The sequence below is a fragment of the Sardina pilchardus genome, chromosome 21 (assembly GCF_963854185.1).
Source record: "Sardina pilchardus chromosome 21, fSarPil1.1, whole genome shotgun sequence".
Classification (NCBI taxonomy): domain Eukaryota; kingdom Metazoa; phylum Chordata; class Actinopteri; order Clupeiformes; family Clupeidae; genus Sardina; species Sardina pilchardus.
The window spans coordinates 28,483,487-28,498,515 of NC_085014.1; the positions used below are offsets into that span (position 1 = coordinate 28,483,487).

The 15,029-nt window shown below is 41.3% G+C and overlaps 2 protein-coding genes across 5 annotated transcripts; both read right to left on the reverse strand.

Moving 5' to 3' along the window:
- Positions 1 to 959: 959 nt before the first annotated feature.
- On the reverse strand, positions 960 to 4,503 carry stard14 (START domain containing 14). The gene is made up of 6 exons (XM_062523992.1): positions 3,896 to 4,503; positions 3,568 to 3,715; positions 3,088 to 3,191; positions 2,797 to 2,914; positions 2,635 to 2,687; positions 960 to 1,876 (listed from the first exon to the last, which is right to left on the reverse strand). Exons 1-6 carry the CDS (start codon positions 4,079 to 4,081, stop codon positions 1,664 to 1,666), a joined length of 822 nt encoding a protein of 273 aa, XP_062379976.1. The 5' UTR covers positions 4,082 to 4,503; the 3' UTR covers positions 960 to 1,663.
- A 402-nt stretch (positions 4,504 to 4,905) lies between these two features.
- On the reverse strand, positions 4,906 to 14,169 carry rab41 (RAB41, member RAS oncogene family). Of its 4 annotated transcripts, none has more exons than XM_062523996.1 (8): positions 13,984 to 14,169; positions 12,727 to 12,785; positions 12,373 to 12,426; positions 11,136 to 11,241; positions 10,682 to 10,793; positions 8,923 to 9,016; positions 8,163 to 8,229; positions 4,906 to 7,124 (listed from the first exon to the last, which is right to left on the reverse strand). In XM_062523996.1, the coding sequence occupies exons 1-8, from the start codon at positions 14,060 to 14,062 to the stop codon at positions 7,060 to 7,062; spliced, it is 636 nt and encodes a 211-aa protein (XP_062379980.1). In that variant the 5' UTR covers positions 14,063 to 14,169; the 3' UTR covers positions 4,906 to 7,059. The 4 variants fall into 4 exon arrangements, with proteins under 4 accessions (XP_062379980.1, XP_062379978.1, XP_062379979.1 ...); XM_062523994.1 differs by lacking the exon at positions 8,923 to 9,016 and adding an exon at positions 10,181 to 10,274; XM_062523995.1 differs by lacking the exon at positions 11,136 to 11,241 and adding an exon at positions 11,929 to 12,034.
- Between the last annotated feature and the right edge of the window lie 860 nt (positions 14,170 to 15,029).

Below are 15,029 nucleotides of genomic sequence, written 5' to 3' on the forward strand. Positions count from 1 at the left end.
AGTATAAACTGTGCTGAATTGAATGAGCATTCTACACGGGCAACACTGGCATTAAATACAATGATTTAATTCAATGACAGCCTAGACTACTGTATCAAAAGGTATCATCAGTCTAATCTATATTTTCAGTACGAAAAAGCTTGTCATAAATCATGAAATGTGGATACACTATATAACCCTGTTATAATGCAGTTCAGATTAGTGACTTGTTTAGGCTAAGGTCTCATGGTTTCTACTGTGTCATGGTAGCAGTATTTCTGCTGTATCATAAAAGCAGTATGGCACTGGTGGCATTACTGGAAAGCAATGGAATGAAAAGTGTTCCTGAAATGTATTATGATCCATGATCTACATAATCAAAAGGAAGCGCATTGCGAAACGTGTTGCTCAGAAATAAAGTGTAGTCCAATGGTGTGCGGTGATCCTTTTTTCTTTTTTAATAATCAAAAGGATGTTCACTAGATTGAACATGTTGTTTTGTTGTAAAAAAAGAGGTTGCATTTCATCATGAAGGCATGATGGGAAAACACCTAATATGCACATGAATTCAGTATGTGTCTAGTTATCACAACTTTCACTGGTTGAAGTTGTGATAACTAATTAGGGCACTGCAGCAAAGAGATGATAGTTTTAATTGGGGGTTACTCCTGCTGCCTCTACTGCTGGATGGAGAATGCTGGTTGAAATGTGTTGCAAAGTTTTCTTTTGTGCTGCCATTACACATCAATTTATTTGAGAATTAAACTGACAAACATCTCCATTATTTATCTCCTTTTCTGTATTTGTATTATACTTATTTTAAAAAATATATGGTCAGACGGACTTTTTCACTTTCATCAGTTTGACATGGTTGAATTATAAATGTTTTTATATACATAGTCTGACCTCTTCTGGGTCTGGCTGATAAACATATGGCTATAAAGCTGAATCTGAAAATAGTAGATTTCATAAGCAATTCATCAGCCTTTTATAAAATGTTTATAAATGAGATACATGAATACAGAACTACATCTTAAACTTCATGTAATCATACTGAAAGTACCATTACATCTGATGTGTTATAAACCCTAAGGGAAAAAAAGAATCAAGGCTTCAAAAGTTGTGTTGTACAGTCCATTTAAAGTAGATCCTTCCATTTAAAAAAATTACCCTGAAGGGTATATTACATTTGTTACCACTCCAATACCACATGGCCACTAAAGGCATCATTAAAACCTTCATTTACTGTAAAAAGAAAATACAGAATATATAAATAGAGGGTTTCATCAACTTCAGTATGACCACATCGACACTGCACAGAGATGGGAACTCTCGATGCAATCATACTGCCAGATTCTACGGCAGAATCACAACATGAAAGAAACACAAGTTATTCCATATCTGTTGTGACATAAATACAAAAGAAACATACTTCAGAGGAAGCAGGTAAACCTGAATAACAGCTTCTGTATTAGCACCTGGCCTAAGATGCTGTGAACATTCTTTGTCAGCAGGGATGGGCATTGTACTGTAAGTGTGCAGAGGTGAGAACTCACAGCAGTAAATGGAGTCTGGCTGTGGTCTTCAAGTGAGTACATAAAACATGGAGGAAAATCAAAACTTCAGTTCCCCATCCATTTGTAGTCCACCCAGTCCTCTGAAGTCCCCATAAAGACACGTACATTTAGCTGCTGTCATCAGCCTCAGTCTCCAATGCCTCTCTTGAGGAGCTCTCGTCTATATTCTCCAGCGAGTCTGCCCGCTGAATGGACAACTCTGAGGGGTCCATCATGGGCAGGACACTCTGTTCAGGGTGAAGCCAGGGCTTGAGATCAGGGGAGTTCTGTGCTTTCCATTCTGGGTAGTTCTGTCCCGCCTTATGCACACATCTCAGGACCTGCAGAGAGGGAGTGGTGAGGGAAACAGTAAATGGCCAAGATCTCAGTCTGAAGCTCTACCGTACACACACAGCACATAGTTTGATAGAAATTCCTGCTTTACCTGATTTTCTGCCCTTTCAAATGTTTCATGAATAGCCTACTAGATATACTACTTTAACCTTTACAATGGTAGGAGTGGTTTCACATGAAAGTCTACAGCAGTGTTTATCAGTAATGTTGCTTCAAGAAGCAGATGAGGTGGTCTATATAGCTATTATTTCCCCAAACAAAATATATATTTCTTGGCCTGGTTTGTCCTATGGCAGAGCTAACCTGACTGATGATCGAGAATGTGATGCCATTGATGATTAATTAGGACAACAAAGGTTGACTGAGTCCTTCAGTTTAGTCACACAATCTCAGTTTCACACACAAAGATACACCTTGACCTGAATAGTTTCGGATTGCCTTGGCCATGTAACAAGCACTATGAAACCCACTTTACAAGTTACACTGGAGTGTAGCAACACTGCTTAATTGTCAAAAACCAGGACAAGTCGTTCAACTGAGTTTCTATGGTTACTGTTGTCATTTGAAAAGCTACACACACACACACACACACACACACACACACACACACACAGCATAATTTCTTCTGCTTTAATCCTGTTCAGGAATGTTTCCTCTAATGTAGACGTCATTTGATCCTTGGATAAAAGTAGGCTATACGTTTTCACTAAAATATTTTACCAGCAAGAACAAGAAATATACTCACTTTAGGAGCCAAAACTTGAGAGGCTTTGTTCACTACCCACTTGGGGAGGGAGCCTGTCAAAAGAAAATCAACAATGGGTTATTTTTTCAGCAAACAAAAAAGAACAAAATTCAGTCATGGGCCATCTGTGAGGCAGTGTGTAGCCCTGTTGTTAAGTCTCACCTTTGGGGTCAGCTTGTGAAAGGTATGTGAACAAGCAGCTGTTTGGTCCAGTTGACACAATCAGGTAACCAGTAAGAACAGAGACTGCTCTCACCATGTCTTTCTGTGGAGGGTATTTCTAAGGGAAAAGCAGAGTTTGTAAGAATCAAACTAGAATTCTTAAATGCAATGGTAAAATCTGGCCACTGAGACATGATGTAGAACAAACATGATTTACTGTATGACCAGTGAGAGGTTCTGTATCAGTGAGAGGTTCACTGACAGCTGATACTCAGTCAAACCTCAACGTACCGGGTGTTTGACGGAGAAGTTCACAATGATATACTCCACGTCATTCACCTGCCAGGAGCGCAGAGTCACCACATCCCTGTTCTTCAGTGGCTTGGGACAAAGCCCTGTCAAAATGAGCAAAAAACATGAGAAATATTGGATCAGTCCATCTAACTTGCTGAATGCACACACATCACCTCCCTCCCCAGTGTATGTAACTAAGGGTTCAGTAGTGGCGCTGGAGCAACCACCTGGCCTTGGTGTGTTGACTATAAATACACTCTCAAAACAAGCTCCCTCATGCCTTATCCCACTCCTGAGGGTTTAAGCAAGCTTCTACTCAAGTCCCCTGTAAACAGCTAGGGTTATCTAGTTAGTTTTGCCTCAACATGAAACAAATGGTTTGGCATTTTTAAAAGTTGGCTGATGCTTAAGAAAATCATTAGCTAATCTGGAACCAGCCAAAGGCCAAGTGGGATGGGGGTAGAAGACTGGACTCACAGGAGTAATAGCCGACATCGGCGTTAGTGGATAACCGTGCGATATCATAGCTTTCCACCATAGTGGGGTCCCACTTCTTGCGATACTGACTGTCGTGAAGGACGTCGAACATGGTCTCTGCCGAGACGTCTGTTATTGTCATTCTGCACTGTATTCAAAATGACAGTAAACATCCATTTAGCATCAACACTGTAAATCCACATCTGTCAAAAATAGGCAAAGTTAACAACAACAACAACAATAATAATAATAATAATAATGGCTTAATAATAATAGCATAATAACTAAAATATCAATCTCTTTTCTATAGTTAGGCCTAATTGCTTACCTTAATTTTGTGAACTTTTTGAGGCTTATTCTTGCTTCCATTTGAAGATGCGACGGGCGGACTCTCAACCCAAACTTCCATTCCATTCTTATTATATTTGCTGTGCCAGTTGTCCATAGCCCAGCACTGTTTTCTAAAGTCCGCAAAAACTTTGTCGTCTGGCAAAATATTCCCACCCTGAGACATGATTCCACAGTCCTAGGTGTTCTCGAACGAGGAGACAATCGATTAAAATTCCTACTTTGCTCGATATTTCCCCCCCCAAAAAAAGGTGTTATTTGATCACTGTTCCCAGACGAGTCTCTTCTCAGATGAAAAACACAACCGGTGCTGTTAATATAGTCCTCAATCTAAAAATCAAGCTAGACTGGATTTTTGTTACGAATTCCACACCTGCCAACCATACTAGCTCACTATCAGCTCCTTATGGTAGGCGACTTCCGGCCATTGTAGACTACAGGTGTGCGTCGTGTCAAATGTTTTCAATGAAAATCGACACAATTGTAAGTAAGAATAAGTCAATATATTAGGATACCCTCCAACAAATTACAGGCAAAAAAATATTATTGTGTACTAGCATTAACAAATGACATAGGCTACGTGTATTCTACCTGATCTCGAACTTAAACGCTTAACCACACCCCTAATACACTTTGGGCGTATCACTATGCCACATCTGACTTTCGATTGGGTGACTGGAGCGATTCCTACGTGCGCAAAGAAGTGCTTCAGTTATGTGGCCATGTGAATCAGCCGCCTGACCATAAACTGCAATTAGTTTAGTGTTCAGAAAACACACTTTTTTTGCTATTGACTACTGACATCCCATCTTTGTCATTATAATTAAGCAACACCATTTCCTGATTTGCATTGAATGGATCCTTGTGCCCCATGTTACCCAACTGCAGCAAAAAGACTACACTAACACATTTTATCCTCTACCGTTATCTACAAGTGAAGATAAATTCCTTTGAGAAAAAAAATACTTTTCTTAGTGAGGATTAGATAAATTAACTTTTGGTGAAATATCTTTATTTCGTGTGATACACTTCGGTGTTTCTTTAACTTTACTTTTTTACAGCAGAGAATAATAGTACATTATTCACACAAACTTCGCTAAACACTAGTAGACAGCATATTTCAAATACACAGTTCAGATTAGCACACAGCTGAGTCATCAGTCAGTGACAAGTATTGAGAGACTTGTTCGATGTAATTGAATACTTTATATTTTACATTTAAGTCATCAAATGTTAACATTTTCAAACCAGCTATAGAGGATAATAATGAGTATTCAGGTTGCTCAGATGTACATGACAGCAGTGGTTATATTCAGGTGTGTGCAATTGTGTGTGTGAAAGTGTTGTGGTGCTGTGGGGTGTTGGTGATGCTTTGAATTCAGACTAATGTTTGTAAATGTGACAGTGGCTACCATAACTTCAGGGACACTTCCCTAATCAGTGTGACCATAGTGACAAGAAAATGACAATATAATCAGAGCCTTCCCCTCCAGATACAGTATCCAAGCAGATACGCAAAGAATAAATAAACTGTTCTTTTCCACCAAACTGTCATTTTGGTCAAGCGTACAATGTATTATCTGTTGCTAGTGAAATAAAAATAAATAAATTAAGACATTTAAAACCAAACAGTCTTATACAAGCAAAAGCAACAAATGTCAAACTACTCTGTGCTTTTTTGCTTGTTTTTTTTCTTTTTACACTGAAGCATCTGCTGCATATAAAGAACTCTGAATATCTGCTTAGCAAAAACAACATCCTCAAATCCAAGCAAGTCAACAGGCCCTTAAAACACCAATTCATCACCATGACTTGATTTAGTGTAACAATTATTGTTAAAAAACAAACAAAAAAAGTAGCAAGGCATTTATACCGTCATCCACCTCCAGATCTTGCATGCTGTTCCTACAACAGTGTACAAAAAACAAACAGTACAAATTAAACACTAATAACTGGCAGTCAGTGGGTGCTGAAAACACTAACACCTGAAAGGCCCACTACAATGCTGCCATCTGTCTGTCCGGATGACATTTAGACAGACCTGCTTAGTTACAACTTGCTTCAAGGACCCACTGGTGAAATGGGAGCTTCACAGTTACATTTTTAGGGGGGGTGGGGGTGGGGGGTAGTGGACATCCTCTGTGGAGTCCACCATTTTGTATTCATGTAGTTAATAAGAGACAGAAAAGTGAGGAGGATAGTTCTAAGCTAGAGATACAGAATTGTACTCTGAGTACCTGTCCCTTTTCTGATAAAATGCCAATGAATGCTTTCTTCCATCTAACCATGTTGTACATTCTTCCTTGATCGATCCTCAACACATTATTGATAAATGGGACTGGCTTGCCATATGTATTATGTTCTTTGGCTATTCATGACGGTCCTGGATTTAAAGTCTTGACTAATCTCTGGTCCCTTAAACCATATCTGAACTGAACTGCAGGGTGTGTTGTTGATGACCGTACTTCTAAGTTCTACGTTTCTGATAAAGAGATCTCAGAAAAAAAAGAAGAAAAAAAAACCCTTGTCCATTGAACTGTTCTTTTTTTCGCATGAGCAACTGGCCAACAAAGATGGGGATCAGTAACAGTTGTCTGCAATCTCTCAGCATCGACTAGCCTTTTCTTGCTCGCCCTTATGGTAACAATCCGCCGAAATAAAAAGCAAGGCATCAACACGGGACCTTCACCTACCCCTCAAGTCACTGAAATAACTGGGAAAAAAATGACTTCACAACAACGAGTGTGACACCACCGATGCTCCAAAAAAAGTGCAAGAACTTAAGAGCAGTGAGCAACGTCAGTCTGCAATCCTATATAACGCCATGCAGTTGGAATAGGTGAAAAATCGGAACACTTTAGCATTTCACCTACGCTGTGTTATTTTTTTTCTCTTTTTTTAAAATCCATTACTAATATTTTCTTATGATAAGCCTTTTCTTTTCTTTTTTTTTTTTAAATACAGAGTAATAGCACATCCACACGGATACTCCGAAAAATCACTGAGTCGAGGGAGTGGGAGGGGCGAGGGGAAAAAAAAGGTTTCTCCAGCTAATGGCGCAGAGCCACGAGTGGAGCGAGTGGCCACTGAGAGACAAGCTGTTGGTGGGGAGGAGGCAGGACTGGTGGGGCTGTGAGCTGGGCACTAGCAGGAGCAGCTGCTCTCGGTCACTGGCAGCTCGGGGGGCTTCTCCAGTTTGATGTCGATCACTGGGGAGGGACAGGTTAAGGACACAACGCAAACACAACGCTAAAATCATAACATTCAGCCAAAGCATGCATGGGCCTTATGGCGACATGAGAGAATTGCTGGTTAGACCGGTAGAGTGAGGAGAGTAAGGGCAGAGAAGTTGAAGATTAATGGATTTTTACAATACAATGATGCATGCCAAGTCAGATGACATGCATTTCATTTGACTGGTTGAAACAGGCCATAGGTTATTTGACCGATCACATTTCATATCCAAGATATAGATGATATTACAGGAAAACTCTAGGATTTAGAAGGACCATTAGTACTTCTCTTACTTTTTTCTCATAGCATTTAGTCCCTACTAGTCGATCATCACATGAGATCTGTATTCTGATACAGACTGATACTGGACACCAGGCACTGAATCAACTAGTAGAGATTGAATGCTATGCTAGATCATAGGTATAGTAAGGCATTGACTGTATAAATTGCTATTTCAGTTTCTTCACATACAGTATAGACGTAAACAGAATCTATGTTATTGCAGTAGGTATCTTTTCCAAGGCACTTTTAATCATAGTCTTAACCTCGTCAGTGGTGAAAAACCTGTTGATGTTCTAGCTCAATACTACATGGATTCTAGTCTTTTTTGTCCAAGGTTTCCTTTTAAGCAGTAGTGTGTGTGTTTGAGATAACTAAGATAGAGAATAGACAAAAAGATAACACTGAGATAACAGCCATGGGAATTCACTGATTCACTGAACTAAGATCCTGGGCGTAACACTCCCATACATGTCTCATGTGTCTTAAAAAGGGGCACAGCTTAAGACAGCTCAGAAAACGTTTGTCGCAAAAGCAATGGATTAACCTCAGCTCTGTCTCACTGACACAAGAGGGAGGTTTATCTTTACAGCAGATTCACTGCATCAGGTTATACCAGTTCTGCACCAACTTCAATCTGAAAAGTACAGCACAGCAATCAACAATGCACCCTGTTGGTGTATAACAATGACTTGCAAATAAGACAAAGCAGCATGATCTCCTGGGAAGGATACTGTCCTCTTTGCTCTTTTCCGGTGTACTGTCCATCCCAGGCAAGGCTGCAGCGACGCGACGGAACAGCTGAAGAGAAAAAGTGAAACGGTTTGCACTGAAGTAGGACAAAGTGTGGCCTGCAATTTGCTTATAGCATCTCTGACTGTCACTTCATATTGGGCACTGCTTCATGGGTAACTTGGCCTTTTCTTTCTTTCTTTTTTACAAAATGCTACTTTGAAGATATTTACAACAATATTGTGAAGAAAGGCAAGCACAAAGGGAAAGCTAGGATTATGTGAAGCTGAATTCAACAGGGGGAAAATAACATGATCTTGCAACTCCGGGATAGAAGAAAGCACACACACACACACACACATGCCATACTCAGTAATGTGCACAACACACACTAAGGCACAACAACTACTAGCTTCATTCAAACTCAGACTTCAAATGGGACCAATAGTTAATGTGGACAACCATTGCATTGTAATTTTGCTAGAAGGAATTTGCTTGCCCAAGTTTAAATGAAGCCACAAAATAAGCAAACTGATAAGAAAAGAAAAGGTACAACACAAGACATGTACAGTTTACAGAAAAGCCTGAGGAGGGCACAACACAACTCTGGCGTGACTGTGTTCAACAGAGATGAAAAGACATCACTGGTAAAGGTACAGGGAAGCAGAGAGAAAGAGAAAGGGAGGAGTGGCAAAGGAGTTTTCGGGTGGGGTAGTGACGCATACGTGAGGGTCTGCCCTGCCTTTTATGGAGCATCTCTACCTGTTTGACATTGTAGCCAGTCTTTGCGCTGGTCTCAATGAACATGACATTCAGTTCCTTAGCTCTCTGCTCGCCCTCCTCCGTGGTGATCTGTCTACTCGGGCCAAAGCAGAGAGGGGACGGGCACAGAGGAATGAGGAGAGACAGAGACCCCAGAGGCACCGAGGGGAGGAAGAGGAGCAGGAGAGACGGAAGGAAACAGGGAAAGAGAGAAAAGAGAGGGAGAAGTAAGAATAACTCAACATTTGCTAGGCCTTAAGAGAAATGTCAGTGTTAGTACAGTCGCGAAGGGGCACAAACTTTCACGAGAGGATGGAAAAAGAGGGCAGGAAGCCCTGCTGTTGGAGGAGGACAGCAGTTGCTTACTAATTCTTTTGAAGAAATGAGAATCACAGCAGAGAAAAAAAACAAATACACACACTTTCATATTCTTACCCTTAAAGGAGCTATATGTAAGCCTAACTAGCAGTCGGTTACCAAGACATTTTTATACTCCCCAGATTAGGGGTGTATACTGTAACTACCTCCTCTCTAAAATAAGGAAATCAAGATGTTGGGAGCTGAGGCTACCTGTTTTGAAGCATGAAAACTATCATATGATTGAAAGTCACCTGAAGTCACCATTAGCGTCTCCATAAGGATAGGATCAATGGATAAAGACTGTTTACGACATCAGTGCATTACCTTACAAGTCAATGACAAATCAAGATGGCGACGACTGGAAGACGAGCTAAGTTAATACACTTAATACAATGACCTTATTATAACCTCTCTGTACTCTTACAAAGTTTACAATACTTTGATTTGTCTGTAGGGACCCTCTCCACACTACGACCGAAGTATAATGCTATTTTGGGGCCATTCATAATTACAATCCAGTACTCTGGAAACCGATTAAGGCTCATTTATTTTAGCCCCTGAAATGGGATTTTAGCAATTGACAAGGCAATTCCTGACCGTGCAGGCTTATGCCAACAACTGTATCCTTTCTTTACTTTGATGTTTTCACTACTTGGACTTCGCCTTGAAGTACAAAGTGAGAGAGGATAGGCCAGGACCAGCTAGTTAGCATGCCAACTTGAGCAACACAGAGCATGGCCGTTTTTGGACAATTTGAACACTTTTAAACTAAAACTCTTACATATAGCACCTTTAAGGCCCACAACCACACAGAGAGTCCATCTCTTCTGAGACCGAGCACACAGACGTAGGAGTCATAACAGAGTCAATGTGGCCTTGGGAGCATATGAACACCCACCTGCTTGACGTTATAGCCAGCCTTGGCGCTGGTCTCTATGTACATCACATTGAGCTCCCGAGCTTTCCTCTCTGCAGCCTCTACTGACACTTGCCTGCCATTGCCCATGAGAGGGATGGTAGATTGAGTAGCACCACAGGCATGGATGGAAGGGGGTTTGGGTAGGGGACAAATGCAAAGGAGAAATGGAGACGAAATAATAAGAATTGTAAAAAACAAATGGGGAAACACAAATATAAATCAAAACATGGACAAAGAAATCAAAGACTTTTCAACAAAAAAGAAAACATAACAAACAAGAAAATCATGAGTGAAATGGCAAACTGTAGAATTAAGTTATGAGGGTTTGATCCAAATGAAATAAAATGGTATAACAGAATCAAACCAAAGATGAGGCATGCCTCTGAACATTACATAGGTATGAAATGCCATTTTATCGTTCATGTGGACCCATGGCTAATCTACATCTTTTCTTCCAAGACATGTTATGCACAACTGTACCTTTTATCAGCCAAGTCTGTTTTGTTGCCAACTAACATGATGATGACATCACTCCCCCTCTCTGTTCGGACATCATCAATCCACTTTGAGGTCTGCTGGAATGAATTTAAATCTGCAGAGAAGAACAATCAATAGGTGACAACAAGAAATACTTATGGATCAAATGTATTGTAATGTAATGTATTGTATTGTATTGCATTGTATTGTATTGTAAAGTATTTTACAAATGTAAATTTCAAAAGACGAAATTTCACATCCAGAATCTGAATCACACAGAGTAAGCATACTGTTAGTGAGCAAAGTACAACAGTATTTTAGTTTAAGCACACAGCCCGTGAGCAGGTCCCCCTCAACCCGTCTAGAACACCTGACCTAACTACTCCCCCTGATGCGTCGCCCCCCACGGTGGCCTATCCCACAGCCCTCTTGCATTGACCCTGACAGCCTGACTCACTGGTGATGTCATAGACCACCACAGCAATGGTGGAGTCGCGTATGTAGCTGGGGATGAGGCTGCGGAAGCGCTCCTGCCCTGCAGTGTCCCACAGCTGGAGCCGAACCTGAGGATCCATGCAGACAGAGAGAGAGAGAGAGAGAGAGAGAGAAAGAGAGAGAGAGAGAAAGAGAAAAAGAGAAAGACAGCGGGAAGGAGGGAGAAACATGAAGGAGAGGATGGCGAGAGTGAGAAGAGACAGACATGGAGTTGGAGGAGAGAAATAAAGAAGGAGCAGAGACTTAAAGGAGTTGCAGAGAGGCAGCACTGGAGATCACCCATACAGAAATGAGAGACACCATCTCTGAGAAAGGCAACACAGGCAGCAGTCATAAATTCTAGAATATTCTGGAAAGCCCAATCTGAAGTCATGGATCAAAATCTCTTTAGACTGTCAGAGCTCTTTAGACTGCTACTCACACCATAAAGCCTTTATCAGAGAGCGCGTCCCTATTCCTGCCCTCACACTACACTGCAGGTGCAGCATTCATTGAGCACAGACATTAGAACGTACATTAGACAAACACAGACGTTCACCTTCCCTCCTTCTCAAGCCCTTCCAGTGTGAGCCTAAACGTGTTAGTCGCTCATCTGCCCATAAATAGATGCTACGGTGAACGCGAGTGCTGGCCGACGTGTCCAAGGCGGCTCTATGAATGCTGCGCTCCCTGCAACCGCCTCCAACTCACACCCCATCAGGCACATGGTGCAGGCAGCGGGGGCCAAGCAGGTGGGGGCCGGAGGCGATACCTACTTGCTATGTCATAGACCACCACAGCAGCAGCTGAGTCTCGGATGTAGCTGGGGATGAGACTGCGGAAGCGCTCCTGCCCTGCAGTGTCCCACAGCTGGAGCCGAATCTGTGACCACATCAGTGGGGGCCCAATTTGACCCAGCCAACAAGCAGAATGGGAGTGGGGGGATGAACAGAAAAACAACCAACTTAAAAAAAACATAAAAGAAAAATAGGATGGCGGTGTGCAAATGCAGTGTGGGGATAAAAGAAAATGCATGTCTTATGAGGTGATAACTGACAAACAACTAATATATCTTAACAGCAAAAAAAAAAAAGAAACACTCCAAAAACATGCATCACATTTCTATATTTGATTGATTAGCTGATGAGATGAGATGATGAACGTAAGTGAGCTGCCAACTACACAAAAACTAAGAATGACAAATGTGAGAAACTGCCTACCGTGCGATCTTCCAGGTACATTGTTTTTGATAGAAAGTCGATTCCGATTGTTGCCTGTGAGAAAAGAGAATAACTGAGATGATACACTACTATGTATTACACGGCTTCTCAGAGTGCTGCAGAAAGTTCTATTTGCAGAAATGAGCCTTTCCAATGATCAGGGGTCTGTTAACACTACATATTTCTGTCTTCCATCATGAACACCATGACTAGTCTAACTTGTCTATGTCCTGCAGTCTTATTGCCATGTGAAGCTGTCATCTATGGCAAAATACCAAAGAGTGTCAAAAACTAAATAAAGTACTACTACCTATTGGTTGCAGCAGAGCAGTTTCAACTATTTCAAATGCTTACCTGATAGGTATTGTCAAAGCTGTCATACATAAACCTTGTGATGAGTGAAGTCTTCCCCACTGCAAAGACAACAATTTCACATCAATGAACATTCCATCAGAGTCGATAAACAAATACATTCTGTGAGTTCAATCAGCAAATCAATGTTTTGGTAACAGTGATAAACTGACAGAGGTTGGTATTGGGATGTCTGCTCAACAGACCCTGCTGAACTCTGATCGCTGAGTTGGCAACAAGGGTGGTGCCAGGATTCTCACATAATGGATGTGAGCTAGCTAGCTAACTACAGAGGTGTATCGGAATACGAGCTAGCGAAACGAATCAAGTGTGCTTTTACAACAATATCGACTAAAATATTTACTCTAAAAAAAACACACTATGGTTACAATGCAATGAATTGTTGGTTGGGTTTCGTGGAGAAGGAACAGATAGCCGATACATGGCCAACTACGTTAGATGAGCTAACGTTAGCCATGATCTCTCATATCGATGGCCGGCTAACGGGCAAGCTGGATCTAAATCATTTATATTGCCACGGAAATCTTCGATAATACATTATCACACCCAGGCCGTTTTTTCTACACACTGTATAGATTGCATCCTTAGAAATGTTACATAGTATACATATATAACGTTACTCAGGAGCTGTTTGATTAGACTTTACTTAGAAGCTACTCTGACTTAAATGCCAACTGTGTCAGCTAGCCAAAGCCGACAGCTAAGCTACATACAGCTATCGTTGGCCGCACCACAAAACACACAATAACGCGCTCGGTTGGCGACTTAACTTGGGCCGATACAACACTGACGAACTGTTCAAAGTATCAACAGTGTGGTTTGATAAAATATATGGCAACGTCCATTCTCAAATCTAGTCTTGCCAGACACTAGCTAGACACCAGGGTGGCTAGCTTTGCCATGATTTTACAACAGGAGAGCGTACGGTTGCTAACATTGGGTAGCTAGCTGATGTCATCTGTAAGTGCGAAGAAAGGTGGCTGGACAGTCATGAGACACCAACAGCATTTGTTCAATATTGTGGAGAGTATTCACGTTATGTTTAATTTTAACCTCTGTCCACGCATGTCACTTAACTGACATCAGGTTGGGTGTACTTGTTAGCTGAGGTTAGTTTGTTGTAAAGCATCCTTGAATCGGCCTGTCTCGTCGGCCTCAAAAAGGCTACGTTAACATTACCGTCGAGCATCCAATGAAACGAATCACTCAATTGCAATATTATGAACTGAGAAATCTTACCGCTTTGTTCGCCTAAAAACACGAGCTTGAATTTCCGCAGGGGGTTCCCAAACTCTCCGCCACCCGTCGTTGTCGACATGTTTATTTTACGATACAGACAAATCCCTGTTTATTTTCCTTACAGAGAAGGGCAATACACCGTCTGTGCATATGGTTGTTACTGTTTCCTGTGCGCACTAGCGCCTTGTAGTGGCCAAAAAAGGAAAGCCTACTCTACCCCAAGAATATGGGCCTTGATTTCATGCTTTGGATTTTTTTCTTTCACAAGACAGTTGTCTAAGTTAACATGTAGTGGTCCTTTACCAACTTTTTTCTCGAAAAACTTCCAATATACATTCAAGCATAAAACATTTGAATGCCATCTAGTGAAATCTGATGTTGTTACTTTTGTGCGTTTGTGAGAAAATGTGCCCTTTTTTGCCCCCTTGTGGTCAGACTATAGATCACACAGCCTTTTGGTGAGGAGGGTCATGTCAAAGGCCTCACAAGCAAAGTTTGAGTAAATCTGTTACACGGCGGCCTAGTAACCATAGGGGGGACTTGCTGATTATATTTGCTTACAAAGAGTCATTGTCATTTCATTGTCATTGTAACTTTCAAACTACAAATGACTGTAACTGACCCAAGGCAGATGGGTTGGGCCCTTGAGTCGTGGATCTGTCTGAGGTTTCTTCCTATATGTATCTCCAATTCTAGGGAGTTTTTCCTTAACCCTGTTACTCATGGGCTCTCTTTGAATGTCTAACACTCTGTAAAGTGCCTTGAGACATGTGTTATGTATTGGCGCTCTATAAGCGACATTAAATTGAAATTGAAATTGAAATTATAGTTTTGAGCATGTACTGAATGTAGATTTTTCCTCCTGGAGAGTAAAGACAGGCCCTTTGTAAGCCCGAACCCTGGTCTCCTATATAAGCACTGACATGGAACATAACTTAATTGTAGGCTACGCCACAAAACTAGGCTGGATGAATCCTGCCTGAACTTCTGGCGAATTTGGATTTCACCTGGCAGCTCAGGCTGGAAACCTGCACATGTATCTCCTC

Bases quoted from the DNA above. Each gene is read 5' to 3' on its own strand.
- stard14 (XM_062523992.1), bottom strand. From the start codon at position 4,081: ATGTCTCAGGGTGGGAATATTTTGCCAGACGACAAAGTTTTTGCGGAC. The intron at 2,915-3,087 runs GTACGTTGAGGT...CTTTTCCCTTAG, and splicing joins ACTTCTCCGTCAAACACCCG to AAATACCCTCCACAGAAAGA. The intron at 1,877-2,634 runs GTGAGTATATTT...CCCTCTCTGCAG, and splicing joins CTCAAGTTTTGGCTCCTAAA to GTCCTGAGATGTGTGCATAA.
- rab41 (XM_062523996.1), bottom strand. From the start codon at position 14,062: ATGTCGACAACGACGGGTGGCGGAGAGTTTGGGAACCCCCTGCGGAAA. The intron at 9,017-10,681 runs GTACAGTTGTGC...TGGCCCGAGTAG, and splicing joins ACAGACTTGGCTGATAAAAG to ACAGATCACCACGGAGGAGG. The intron at 7,125-8,162 runs GTATCCTTCCCA...GTCCCTCCCCAG, and splicing joins GGAAAAGAGCAAAGAGGACA to TGATCGACATCAAACTGGAG.